General features: G+C 44.6%; 1 protein-coding gene across 1 annotated transcript in view; it reads right to left on the reverse strand.

The window, feature by feature from the left end:
* Positions 1–1,242: 1,242 nt before the first annotated feature.
* Positions 1,243–12,663, reverse strand: part of LOC135215886 (uncharacterized) — an 82,923-nt gene continuing 71,502 nt past the window's right edge. Inside the window, exon 6 of the mRNA XM_064250840.1 lies at positions 1,243–2,186. Within this exon, the coding sequence (XP_064106910.1) occupies positions 2,064–2,186 (123 nt within the window). The 3' untranslated portion in view covers positions 1,243–2,063. The remainder of the gene's footprint in view (positions 2,187–12,663) is intronic.

Consider the following 12,663-nt stretch of genomic DNA (forward strand, 5'->3'; position numbering starts at 1 on the left):
ATATATCTTGTATATTCCAGACTGATATTCATGCTGCTCACTGACAAGAGCTCATAATTCTGTGTGCAACCTTGGCATTTCATGAAAGGGTGCACGAAGAATTATAAAGTTGAGCAGCTTCCACTAAGTAATGCAAGCTTCTATCAGGCTTAGTTTGATTTTACTCAAATAATTGATTTGTAGATGTATGCAGTAAGTTACTCTGTTTAGTTGGGGATACCAAGACTAATAACACCACCTTATCCTTCAGACAGAAAGAGGCATTAATGGAAGCTACACTAAAGAAAAAAACCAAACAAAGGTTATACTTTGATGGTCAGTCTTTCAAGTCCAATAGGTTGTTTTACTACTGTACTAGATCAGTGGATGGATGCTCCCTGCAGCTTGGCTGCCTTAACCTGGTGCTCTCTTGGCCCCCTAATAGCTGAGAAACAATGCACTTTTGATACATGTCGCTCCTCATGGTGGATCTGTTGTATCTCCAAATTTCGGGAGAACGTGCATTTAAGTCAGAGGTGCCTCTTAATGATAAAACTATGCATGATACTGCTACACTGGCAATCCTGGATTCCTAGTGTCTGTAAGTCATCAAATGATAATCTCTTACCACCATTTATCCAACTTACCTGGAAACTTATTTCTGTGACTTTTGTTTACACAACCCTTACAGACTCTTCCACGGTGTTCAACTCATGTCACACAAAAACTTCAGTGTTTACTTAACTATGAATTGAACTATCATGTAACTAACACTGCATGGGTGGAGTGAATGGGCTGAGTATTTGAATGTGTATGCCGTAAACTGTGTAACTTCCCTGTGTAATAAGGTTGGTACCTTTTAATTAAACAAAGCTAACTGATTTGAAGTTATATCTATTTAAATAAATACAGTGACAGAGAGAAATATAATTTTTGAGCCTCATATAAATAGCATTTCCATCTTCATGATAGAATTTCATAAATAAAAAGGTTATTTACATCTTAAATAATACTCTCTGGGCAGGATGTCATCACTGAAAACAGCACTACTTGAGGAACAATTTAGTTTGAAAATAAGAAAAAATAATAGCACACTAAAACTTACTTAGACTATATTTAAAATTAGATTGTGATGAAACGAATAAAAAATGTCTAAACATACATTACATACGTTATTCTAAATCCTTTAGCGTTGTCGTTAATTTCATGTTCAAAAGCAAAGTCAATCAATCCTGCTTCCCCTTATTCCCCACCCGCCCACCCAACACACAAAAATTAAGTTTGAATATGTACTGACATTTTCAATGGAAAGGGGTCTCCATGCGTGGGCTGCATAACCCGTTAATTAAACAACTAATAAGAAAGTTTGAGTTAAAGATTTGGTTTAATTTACCATAATTGGCAAAGAACATTTGTAAAGCGAAGCCTTTGTTTTCTATGAACACAACATCTTTTCACTTACAGCAATAAAACACTTGTTATTGTTTAACTCAATTTAAAAGATATACAAAATCACCTGGAAAACTCATGAAATCAATACTAACACTTATATTGCACAATGTTTACACAGTGATGCACTTAAAAGTAGTAATACAGATGGTACTTTATTTGAATTTACTGAATGTATGGGAAATCTGAAAGAGAAGTGCCTCCCAAGTCTTGCATTTCACAGCCTTTTTATGACACATCAATAGCCCCAGGTATCCCTTGAGAGACTGACTGAATGATTGAGTGACATACTGATCAAAGAATTTACTTTAATCAAGTTTTGATATGTCTGAAACTGAAGTTAAGTACCAGCAAGCATTACTTTTCCCCTTCAATCTAGTTTTGAAAATATGCCATGTTCTAGAATTGCAAATTTCAATGTACTTACTGTTAATGTATTTACTTATAATAGTTTTATTTAGAGTATTTACATTGTTCACGAAATGGTTGTCCTTGTACATTTTGACTCCACAGTTTGTTCTTCTATTGTCATATCAATACAGATTCCAAAACTATCATAACAGTATTGATACTTGGTTCATGATGTAATATGCAGCAGATGACAAATATACAGTAGTACAAAGCAATTCTGCAGATCAAAAGATGGACATTCCAACATAGTAGATAGCACAGATGACGAAGGCGTTCCAGCACAACTTTCTGAGTTTCTGTACAAATATATCTATCAACGAATACTCCTCTATTATGTTGTCCTTCCCCTGTGAATAGGAAATGGAAGTTATTATGTGTAGGTTATCTATTGTTAATATATAAAATAATCTGAAATAAGAGTGTATATTTTACATTTAAAGTTGTTCATTTTAGTTCAGTTTTAGTATCAGTAGTAAAAAAGTTTAGTCAAGCATATAAAAAATGATAATAAATAGAAAGTATTCATTTAAAAGTTCTTGCTGTGAAGCTTTATATACACTGAAAATCACAAGGAAAGGTTGACAGTAACAACTTGGATGAGTGTCCCATTTTCCTTTCCTTTTACATATTCCCAGCTCAAAACAACTTACTATAACTAACACCAACATATCAGACAAAAGTGAAGTCTTTTCTCTATGGAACGGCCTCTTTCCTGACTTGTTTTACAATCAAAAGGTGCATGCTTGCTTCTACCAAAGTCCCTACATATCCAGTATGAATGATGTTCTCATGTGGTTGCTTTAGCAAAGATTAAATGCAAAACTGGGTGTCATTAATATGGGTACCTCCTTGGATTTGATCTCTGCAAATGACACTGTATCCTCCAAAGTAAATGCCTAGTTTATCAAAGGTAACATGATTGGAGAATGCAGTAGACAGGCATTAATGAAAAACTTGTATGGCCATTGTCAAAATGGCCGTTTGGATGAGCTTCTTTTAAATTGTCTTGCATAAAGACCCCAGAAATTGTTCTGATATTACTGAAATGTTATTATTTTTAATTCAAGAAAAATACAATTTTTTATCACCAAATTGCAGTCTGCAATGTTGTTTCTTTTAATTTATCACTTAAAAGTAAGATGATCATTTTATAATGCATTTATCACTTAAAAAGTAAGATGATAATTTCAAAACCATCATTAGTTGAAACTCAGCAATTATGGTGCTGATATCCAGTTAATGGTACCTCTGTTAGGTGTGTTATGGCACCATAACTCTATTTCTGGGCTCAGCCTGTGTCGCTCCGTGAAATGAATCCTTGATACTCATTTCTAAGGTATAAATATTGCCATATATACCAGAGAAAAAAGAGAAACGATAGTGCCAGAATATTCTGGCTCGCTCACCTTTTAAATAAAGGTGTCGGTATAGTAAAAGAGTGGGTGGAAACCACTACCAGAGATCCCTTGCCATTTAGCTTCTTCCTCCGCCAAAATCTCCCATCTACAGAGGAGCCGAACTAAGGCCCCGCTACCCGCTACTACTACAGTGAGCGCCTCTGATGTCATTCCTTTTGATAGCATTGTCGGCGTAACACGCTTTTTTGATCTGTGCTGTGCTCTTTTCGTTTTCGCTAGGAATTTTCCTTGTTCAAGATGGCTCAAGCTTCTGCATCCAAGTTCAGTACTGCTTTCAAGGTTTTAGATCTCTTTTATATAGATCTCCATCGTTTTTGAGTCTTAGAAATGAGGTAGCGGGAGCATCATTGTTCCTGCGCCGCCTTCTCCCGGCTCGTCGACCGCATGGCGGTCTCACGTGTCCCTTTTGGTCCCCTATACCATCTGGGCAATCGATGTTTAGCAGTATTTGCCTTTATCTATACATCTCATTCATATTTAATGCAGTTAGCTTTGTTTTATACATCCTAGCCCTACACGGGGGTTTTATTGCTCCGACCGCAGGTTTCCGATCTTAGCCTAGCCTAGTCAGATCTCGATTCCCTGTTGTCAGGAGTTATGTTCCTCATACCTTACGTTAAGACCTTGTCCCTTCGTATTCGTGTCCTTCTGCTTCCTAGTCGCCTGCCCCCGATTCTTTCGGTACGGCATACTGACTAGCCGCTTGAATGCCGAGGCTAACACACCCAAATCGTCAGATTTGCAATTAGCCTTCCATTCCAGGACATATCTTTCTCTCATCCTTTTATTATTTCATCTTTTCCCCCCGTATTAGGCTAGCTAGCTATCTTATTATTATTTCTGGGCTCAGCCCGTGTCGCTTTGTGAAATATCCTTTCAATTCATATTTCTAAGGTAAATAATACTAACATTACCAGAGAAAAATAAAAAGGGGGATGTCAGAGCATTCTGACTCGCTCACCCTAAATAAAAGAGGGTGTCGGTATGGTACTGGGGCGAGTGACACCACTACCACGGGCCTCTTGTCATTTAGATCTCTCCTCCACAAAATCCCCCTGCTAGAGAGAGCTGGTACACAGCCCGCGCCAGCAACTACTACTACTTGCTCACCCACGCCAACACCAGCGCCTCTAGCGGCTATCCTTTCTGTTAGCAGCACCCTGATCGCACATGTTTTTTCTGCTCAGTGCTTTTGTGCTTCTATTTTGGATATTTCTTGCACCATGGAGCTTCAAGCCATCGCCGCAGCTAAGTTAAGTACTGCCTTAGTGTTTCACGTAATTTTAGCCAGCTGGGACCCGTTTTACCGCTGTTTTTAGGTATTATTACGGTGCCTCCTACGACATGGCTTCAGGCTCGCCTCGTGTGTAATTCATTCTAGCTCCTTAGGTCTCCCATACCATTGTAGCTATGTCTGCGCAGTAAATATGTTTATGTCTACATGTGGTGCAAGATGTGCTTAATATATTTTTCTTCTGGGAAGCCTATGCCCTTATTGCTTAGCTCAGTGTTCATGCATGCATGTGCCTATGTCTAGGTCTGTTAGGCATGTGGGGTTATAGGCCCCTATATCTCTTTTTAGTCCTACCACCCTGGCCGTCGCCCTCCGTTTCTACGTATCGGCAGAGGCCAGCCCCTTAGGGGTTGGGCTTCCTACCTTCCAGGTAGATTAGCCTAACTTCTCTAGGACGTTGCTTTCCCTTTATCTTTGATTCCCTTCCTTTCTATAATGATAATACTGTGTTTTATTCATATTGCATGTAAGAGACGGTTTGTGCTAGCCTAGGCTACCTTAGTTCGCCTGGTCTATCAGTCCGCGTGGTCCTGCCACGTTCGCGGTGGGCCAGACAATCGCCACGAGCCACCAGCTCAGTCCCCCTCCCTGCTTCCTCCCTCCCCTACGCGGGCGGGAAAGCAGGTCGCGCTCGCTCACGGTTGCCACGGCAACCACCCGGCCTCTCCTCCCCTCCTCCTCTCTCCCCAGAGTGGATACGGGAGTCTCGGGGGGGGGGGGATTCCTGAGTCTGGCTCCTCATTCCGTTCTCACCCTGGGTTCCATGGGGGGTCTCTTGTACGCTCGGGTTGGGTTGGCCACCTCGCTCGCTTGTACTCGGACCTCCTTGGGTCCCTCCTGAGCTCTCTCCTACCCCAGTCACCCCCCCCTGTATACCCACCGCGCCAGTGGCGGACTCAGCTGGCTCCGCCAGCTCTTCTAGGGGGTGACGGAGAGTAGCACCTCTACATGCATCTATAGTTATATATATATGTTTTAATTTCTATTATTATCTTGTATATTATCATTATTGTTTGTGTTTTTTGCTATGCCGGCGGAGTGCCCGCTCACCAACTGGGTTCTCCTCCTGCCTGCAAAAAATTGTACAGCGGATCTGCGCTCCGCCCATCCATGTTATATATCTTTTCTGGCTTAACCCTCTCATGTTCCTCCGCCGTCCTTGTACTCCCCACCCCGGCGTGTAGACTGGTGGCTAGTTTGGTGAAACTCCTTACTCCAGTACCCCGGAAACTATGACTAGTATACCAGGCCTCACGGACATATCTCTACAGGAGAACAGGAGAGGGCTAATGCCAAAAATTTTTCACTCCGGCATATGGCGGAGTATTATATCTCTTAACGGGCTAGTCCTGTTAGTAACCACTGATACTCATGTATCTGTTCACTTACAGGCTACATATTGCAAGGACCCCTGTGGCCACAAGGTTTGCAGGACTCACGCCCCTTGTGCCATCCGCTATGGTGACATAGTGGTATGGCATCACGAAGCCTGCTCAATATGTTATGATTTGGTAGAGCAGGTTTCCTCTGGCGTAAGTATATTTACTGGATTACTTTGTTTATGACTGATTATTCAACAGTCCTATAAGAGATATAAATGACATATAGTCTCAAATAATTAATCATATAACTTTCGGGCTTCGTTGTAAGGACTACAATGACCCTCTCTTCCAGGCTACCGCCGTGAAAGACGCCGCTTCAGCAACCCTGAGGGCCTGGGTCGGTGGGTTCGGGAAGAATGTGTCTAAGGGGCAGCCATACATCCTGGACAAGAGTATGGCTGTCCGCCTCTTCCCGGGCGGGAAATCAACTGGATTCGTCGACTTGGCAGCAGCGGCCCCTTACATCTCCGCCATCCAGCAGCAGTACAAGGCGGTACAAGGCAACCCGGAAATCGCAGACGAAGTGGCTACCCTGGACCTTAATTTAGAGCCGATGGCGGTAGGTGAACAAGGTAACTTGTTAGTTGAGGTAGGTTTGTTAGGGGCTCAAGGGCTTCCCTTGGGTCCTTCTGGATCGTCTTCACCTGTTTACTCTTCTACTTCCTTCCAAGGATTTTCGGAGACCGAAATTTCGGCTATGCCGAAATCCACTTCAGCTATCCCTAAGGTGAAAGGGAAGCGGGAGATAAAGACCCTAGAGAGGACGTCGTCTAAGAAGACCACGTCCTCCGCACCTCATAAGTCTCCGGCTCACCACCCCAGAGCAGAAAAGTCGAAGTCGTCTTCTACTTCGCACTCCAAAGGGTCCAGGGGCAAGTCCTCGAAGGATAAGGCCAGAGCTTCTACGGAGCCTGAGCCTTCAACTTCCACAGGGACGCGTCCCAAGACTCCTATGAGTATCAAAGACCCTAGTCCTCTTGATACTGAGGCATTTACTGCAAATATATTGCAGCAAATGGGGAGCTTGGTAGGAAACCTTGTCAACGACAGGTTCGACCAGATGTTTTCATGCATCTCCACCTCGTTCGAGGAGTGAGGTCAGTCAATCCGGAGCATTTCGGAGAGGCTGACAAACCAAGAGAATCTGATGGTGGGCCTCAGGGAGAATCCCGCAGCAGTTCTCCCACAGTCTGGCATGGCGGCGCAACCCATGCCGGACTATGATTCCCTTCCTCCCTTCTCAACAAATAATCCATGGAGGGTCTCATCATACGCCCCCTTTAAGGACGGAATGTTGACGTTGCCAGATTGTGGTACTCGAAGATTAGAAGACTTCGAGTTTCACCCCGCCAACCTCCAACCACCATTTATTGGCTATGCCCGTCTGACAGAGACGGCAATGAGAAGGGAGGATAGGATCCCGAAAGAAACGGTGATCTATAGCCGGGATCAAGCCCAAAGGGAGTGGCTCAGGAGCTTAGAAGATTGGGATTGTGTAAATACCAAGCTTCAGGCTTTCAAAAGCCCCTTTACTATCTTTGTGGCAGAGGGGGAAACTCCTCTCCCTTTCACCACAAAGCTAGCAGAGTTGACTCTACAGGCCACCATGAAAGACGAGCCTATGCCCCAACTTAGGGAGGCAGAGCTAACATCACTCCTCCTTCCAGGAACAGAAGACCTTTGGGCTGATCTCCCAGCTACTTTTACAGTAGGGAAGCTCAAGCCAGATTGTGCAATAGCACAATTTGGCGAGAGACTCCCCAGACTTACGGAAAACCTCATCCAAGCGGAATTCGATGCTAGGACGAGGTTAGGGAGGGCCTTAAATGCCCTAGTGATGACGGAGGTTGCCGCAATGACGTACGGAACGGAACCTCTATTCAAACTCATGGCCAAAGCACAGACACACACACCGTTCAATGTGATCTGTACGATTTTACCATAGCAAGACGCAACTGCAGGAAACATGTACTGCAAGAGGCGACTATTCGGCATGAGCCGAATAAACTGCTAACGTCTTCAATCTGCAGTGCTGACCTCTTTCCAGAGGCTGTGGTTAATGAGGTCCAGCACGAAGCAACAAGGCTTAACCAGAGCCTTAAAGTCCGCTGGGGCCTACCAGCCAAGAGGAAGCCCGAACCTACTTCCTCCGCTTCTAGAAAGCTGAAGAAGACGAGAAAGTTCCCACCTTTCCAGTCTGCTCAGCAACAACAGGTGGTACAAGCTGTGCCAGTGTCCCAGATGGTACAGCCTTCCACCTCCAAAAGCCAGTCCCAACCAATACTCCTACTGACCTCACAAAATCAGCCCTCTACCTCGTACACAGTATCGCCGGCCTTCAACCCAGTCTTTGAAGGTCAGGCATTCCAAGCCTTTAATAGGTTCGGAAGGGGAAGTAGGGCTAGAGGTGCATTTCACCAAAGAGGTGGCGGAAGAGCACCTAGCAGAGGTAAGCACTTCCGGGCAGGACGTGGATCACGCCCCGCCCTAAGTCAGTGAGACCCCTCAGGTAGGAGGGAGACTGTTTCTCTATTGACACAGATGGGGATTCAGCAATTGGGCCCAAAGTATTGTGTCCAAGACCTTCCTTCAAAAACCAACAAAGGAATTGACGGAGTATGCACAAGAACTCCTTCAGAAAGGGGTAGTATCAAGAGTCAAGCATTTAAAGTTTCAAGGACGCTTGTTCAGCGTGCCAAAGAAAGGCTCAACCAAACAAAGAATAATCTTAGACTTGTCCCGTCTAAACTTATTCATTCGTTGCGACAAGTTCAAAATGCTGACTATCTCGCAGATGCGGACCTTACTTCCCCGTGGGGCCGTCACCACCTCTATCGATCTTACAGACGCATACTATCATATTCCAATTGCAAGGCACTTCTGCCCGTATCTAGGCTTCAGACTGGAAGACCAGGCATTCTCCTTCAAAGTGATGCCCTTCGGGTTGAACGTGGCCCCCAGGGTATTCACGAAGTTGGCGGAATCAGTAGTTCAACAACTAAGATCCCAGGGAATAATGGTAGTAGCGTATCTGGACGATTGGCTCATTTGGGCAACAACCGTCGAAGAATGCCACAAAGCTACGGTCAAAGTAATACAGTTTCTGGAACATCTGGGGTCCCAGATAAACAAGACCAAGTCCAGGCTAACGCCGGACTCCCGCTTTCAATGGCTCGGTATTCAATGGGACTTGAACTCCCACACTCTGTCAATTCCGTTGGTCAAAAGGAAGGAAATAGCCAAAGCAACAAAGCAATTTCTCAAATGCAAACTAACATCAAGGAGAAACCAGGAAAGAATCCTAGGCTCTCTCCAGTTTGCATTAGTTACAGATGTTCTGCTAAAGGCAAGACTGAAAGCTATAAACCGGGTCTGGCGCTCAAGAGCAAACAACAAATCTCGAGACAAGTTGTCAACCATCCCGCCGATTCTCTGCAAACAACTCCGCCCCTGGGCGGAGGTCAAGAACCTATCCAAGTCGATCCATCTTCAATTTCCCCCTCCGGCGTTGGTTATCCACACGGACGCTTCTCTAAGCAGGTGGGGAGGATACTCCCAATTCAAGAAAGTACAAGGAACTTGGCAGTATTCCTCACATTGAAGAGGCTTCTACCAGCCAAGAAATCCCATATCAAGCTGGTATTGGACAGTGCAGTAGTAGTACACTGCATCAACAGAGGAGGATCCAAATCAAGTCACATGAACCACGTAATGATAGCCATTTTCTCGCTAGCAGCCAAACACAAATGGCATCTATCCTTCACTCATCTGGCGGGAGTAAGGAGTGGTCTCAGGACAGGCGCTCATTCCAGTGGATATGCCAAAAGGTCCCAGGCCTCCAGGTGGATCTTTTTGCATCACAATCGAACCACAAGCTCCCATGTTATGTGGCTCCCAACCTGGACCCTCTGGAATCAGTGGAAGAAGATATACATCTTTCCTCCAGTGAATCTTCTATTGAAAGTCCTGAACAAACTCAGGTCTTTCAAAGGGCAAGTTGCTCTAGTAGCCCCGGATTGGCCCAAGAGCAACTGGTTCCCTCTTCTTCTGGAATTGGGTCTCCGGCCTCAACGGATTCCCAATCCCAAGCTATCTCAACCAGTACAAATGAGGACTGTGTTCGCTTCCTCAGGAATTCTCAAAACCCTAACTTTATGGACTTCATGAAGTTCGCGGCTAAAAGAGATGCAAATATTGATCCTCAAAATATCCTTTTCTTAAAATCGGATAAAAGAGAATCAACTTTACGTCAGTACGACGCAGCTGTCAAAAAACTGGCAAATTTCTTGAAGGAAACAGAATCTCGAACCATGACTACTAATCTGGCTATCTCCTTCTTCAGATCCTTATTTGAAAAAGGTTTAGCAGCTAGTACTATTACTACCAATGAGTCGGCCTTAAAGAAAATCTTCCAGTTTGGCTTTAAGATACTTAACAGACTTATTTTTCGTCTATTCTCAGACCATCAGAGAGACCTAGCTCAGTTTCATGGTTCTTAAATGATGTTCTCAAACTGGCCTCAGATACTGACAACAATTATGTAGCTATATACCACTCCTAAGGAAAATGTTATTTCTGCTAAGCCTGGCCTCAGGAGCCAGGATATCTGAACTGTCGGCTCTATCTAGAGACTCTGGCCATATCGAATTTCTCCCATCAGGAGAAGTTCTTCTATCCCCAGACCGTAGTTTTTTGGCCAAAAATGAGGATCCCTTAATGAGATGGGCTCCCTGGAAGATCCTCCCTCTTCCTCAGGACCCTTCTCTATGCCCAGTGACGACCTTACAAGCCTACCTGTCCAGGACATCTTCTAGATCCTCAGGTCCCTTATTCATAAGAGAGCAAGGTGGCCTATTTCCTTAAAAGGAATTAGGCAACAGATCCTATACTTTATCAAGCAAGCCAACCCTGATTCATTTCCCAAAGCCCACGACATCAGGGCAGTAGCCACCTCAATTAATTATTTTCAACACATGAATTTCGATGATCTAAGGAAGTATACTGGCTGGAAGTCGCCGACAGTATTCAGACGTCACTACCTTAAATCCTTGGAATCTCTTAAATTTCCAGCAGTGGCAGCGGGAAACACAGTTTCTCCTGACACTGCCTAAGTAATTTTAGTCTTAAGATCCAGATCTCCTTTCTACTTGCCTCACTAACATTTTTCCTGTGATCCTGTCACCAGGCTCGACCCTAATTTGAGCCTTAGCTGCCAAAAGGCTATATCGTGATGTTTTCCCTTATTTTTATGCTAAGGGAAACTCACAACTGTATATAATGTATTATTCTAGTTTTAAGTTATCGTAAGTTAGCATAAGTATACTGTTAATCATTATCACTTATTTTAAGGCTAACATAAAGTTACTATAAGTTAGTTTAAGTATTTATGCGATAACTTTGTAATATTTAATCTAGATTATACTCATCTTATATATTTTTGTGTTTTCTTATTACCTTATACTGTTACCTTTTCCCCAAGCTTGTGCTAATTCTCTGGTACTATTTCACAAAGCGACACGGGCTGAGCCCAGAAAAGGGATTTTGACGAAGGAAAACTCTATTTCTGGGCAAGGGCCTGTGTCGCCCAGTGAAATCCCCCCCTTTTTTCTCTCCCACCCTTGTGCCCAAGCTTGGTCTTCTAACTTCAAGGATGGCCGCTAAAGGCGCTGGTGTTGGCGTGGGTGAGCAAGTAGTAGTAGTTGCTGGCGTGGGCTGTGTACCAGCTCTCTCTAGCAGGGAGATTTTGTGGAGGAGAGATCTAAATGACAAGAGGCCCGTGGTAGTGGTGTCACTCGCCCCAGTACCATACCGACACCCTCTTTTATTTAGGTGAGCAAGTCAGAATGCTCTGACATCCCCCTTTTTATTTTTCTCTGGTAATGTTAGTATTATTTACCTTAGAAATATGAATTGAAAGGATATTTCACTTGGCGACACGGGCCCTTGCCCAGAAATAGATTTTTCCTTCGTCAAAATCCCTTTTTTGATGTTAATTTATTATGTGTTGCTATGCTACGCGGCTTTGGGTTGGCCTATAGGCCTGCCCTTGATCGGCTGGTCCTTCACACCGCGTGTCTGTTCACCCGGCTGGGAAGGCTTCCAGTTGATCGCGTACGAGCCACCCTGTTACCGACCTCCCTCCCCCTCTCCCCCCCTACCTACGCGCTCGCCCACCTCGGTGGGGTGACAACTCGCTCGCTACCCAGCTAGCCTATCCGAGTCTACGTAGAAAGGGGGGGAGAGTCCTTAGGGAGGGAGGGGGACATACATGGTGCTCAGGAATAACGTACCCAGCCGCCTTGCTACAGGGTTCAGGGACTCGTCCCCCCCCCCTCCCTCCACCAAGCCAGGGTGAACCAGCAGGCACGGGAGGCTGGGACACACCCCCACTTCCACCCTTTATATGACTATATCCCTCCACTCTCCCTCACGTCTGTAACCCTTCTCCCCGCTCCGGCGGTCTCAGGCCCCATCTGATGTCGGCCCTGACCTTGAGAATGGGACCTTTCAGACTTGAAAGCTCCGGCCTTAACGTGGAGCTCTATTTTAGTTACATTCTATTTTATTGATATATATATTATATCCTTTAACATAGCGCACACATATTACTTTTTACGGCGGAGTTCTTACTCCTCCAGGTATTTGTCACCTGGTCTCATCACTTCTCTCCCTGTTCCCTTGAACGTTACTTTCCAGCGCCGGGGACGCCTCGAGTTCATTAATCTGTGAA

The sequence above is a fragment of the Macrobrachium nipponense genome, chromosome 5 (assembly GCF_015104395.2).
Source record: "Macrobrachium nipponense isolate FS-2020 chromosome 5, ASM1510439v2, whole genome shotgun sequence".
NCBI lineage: Eukaryota > Metazoa > Arthropoda > Malacostraca > Decapoda > Palaemonidae > Macrobrachium > Macrobrachium nipponense.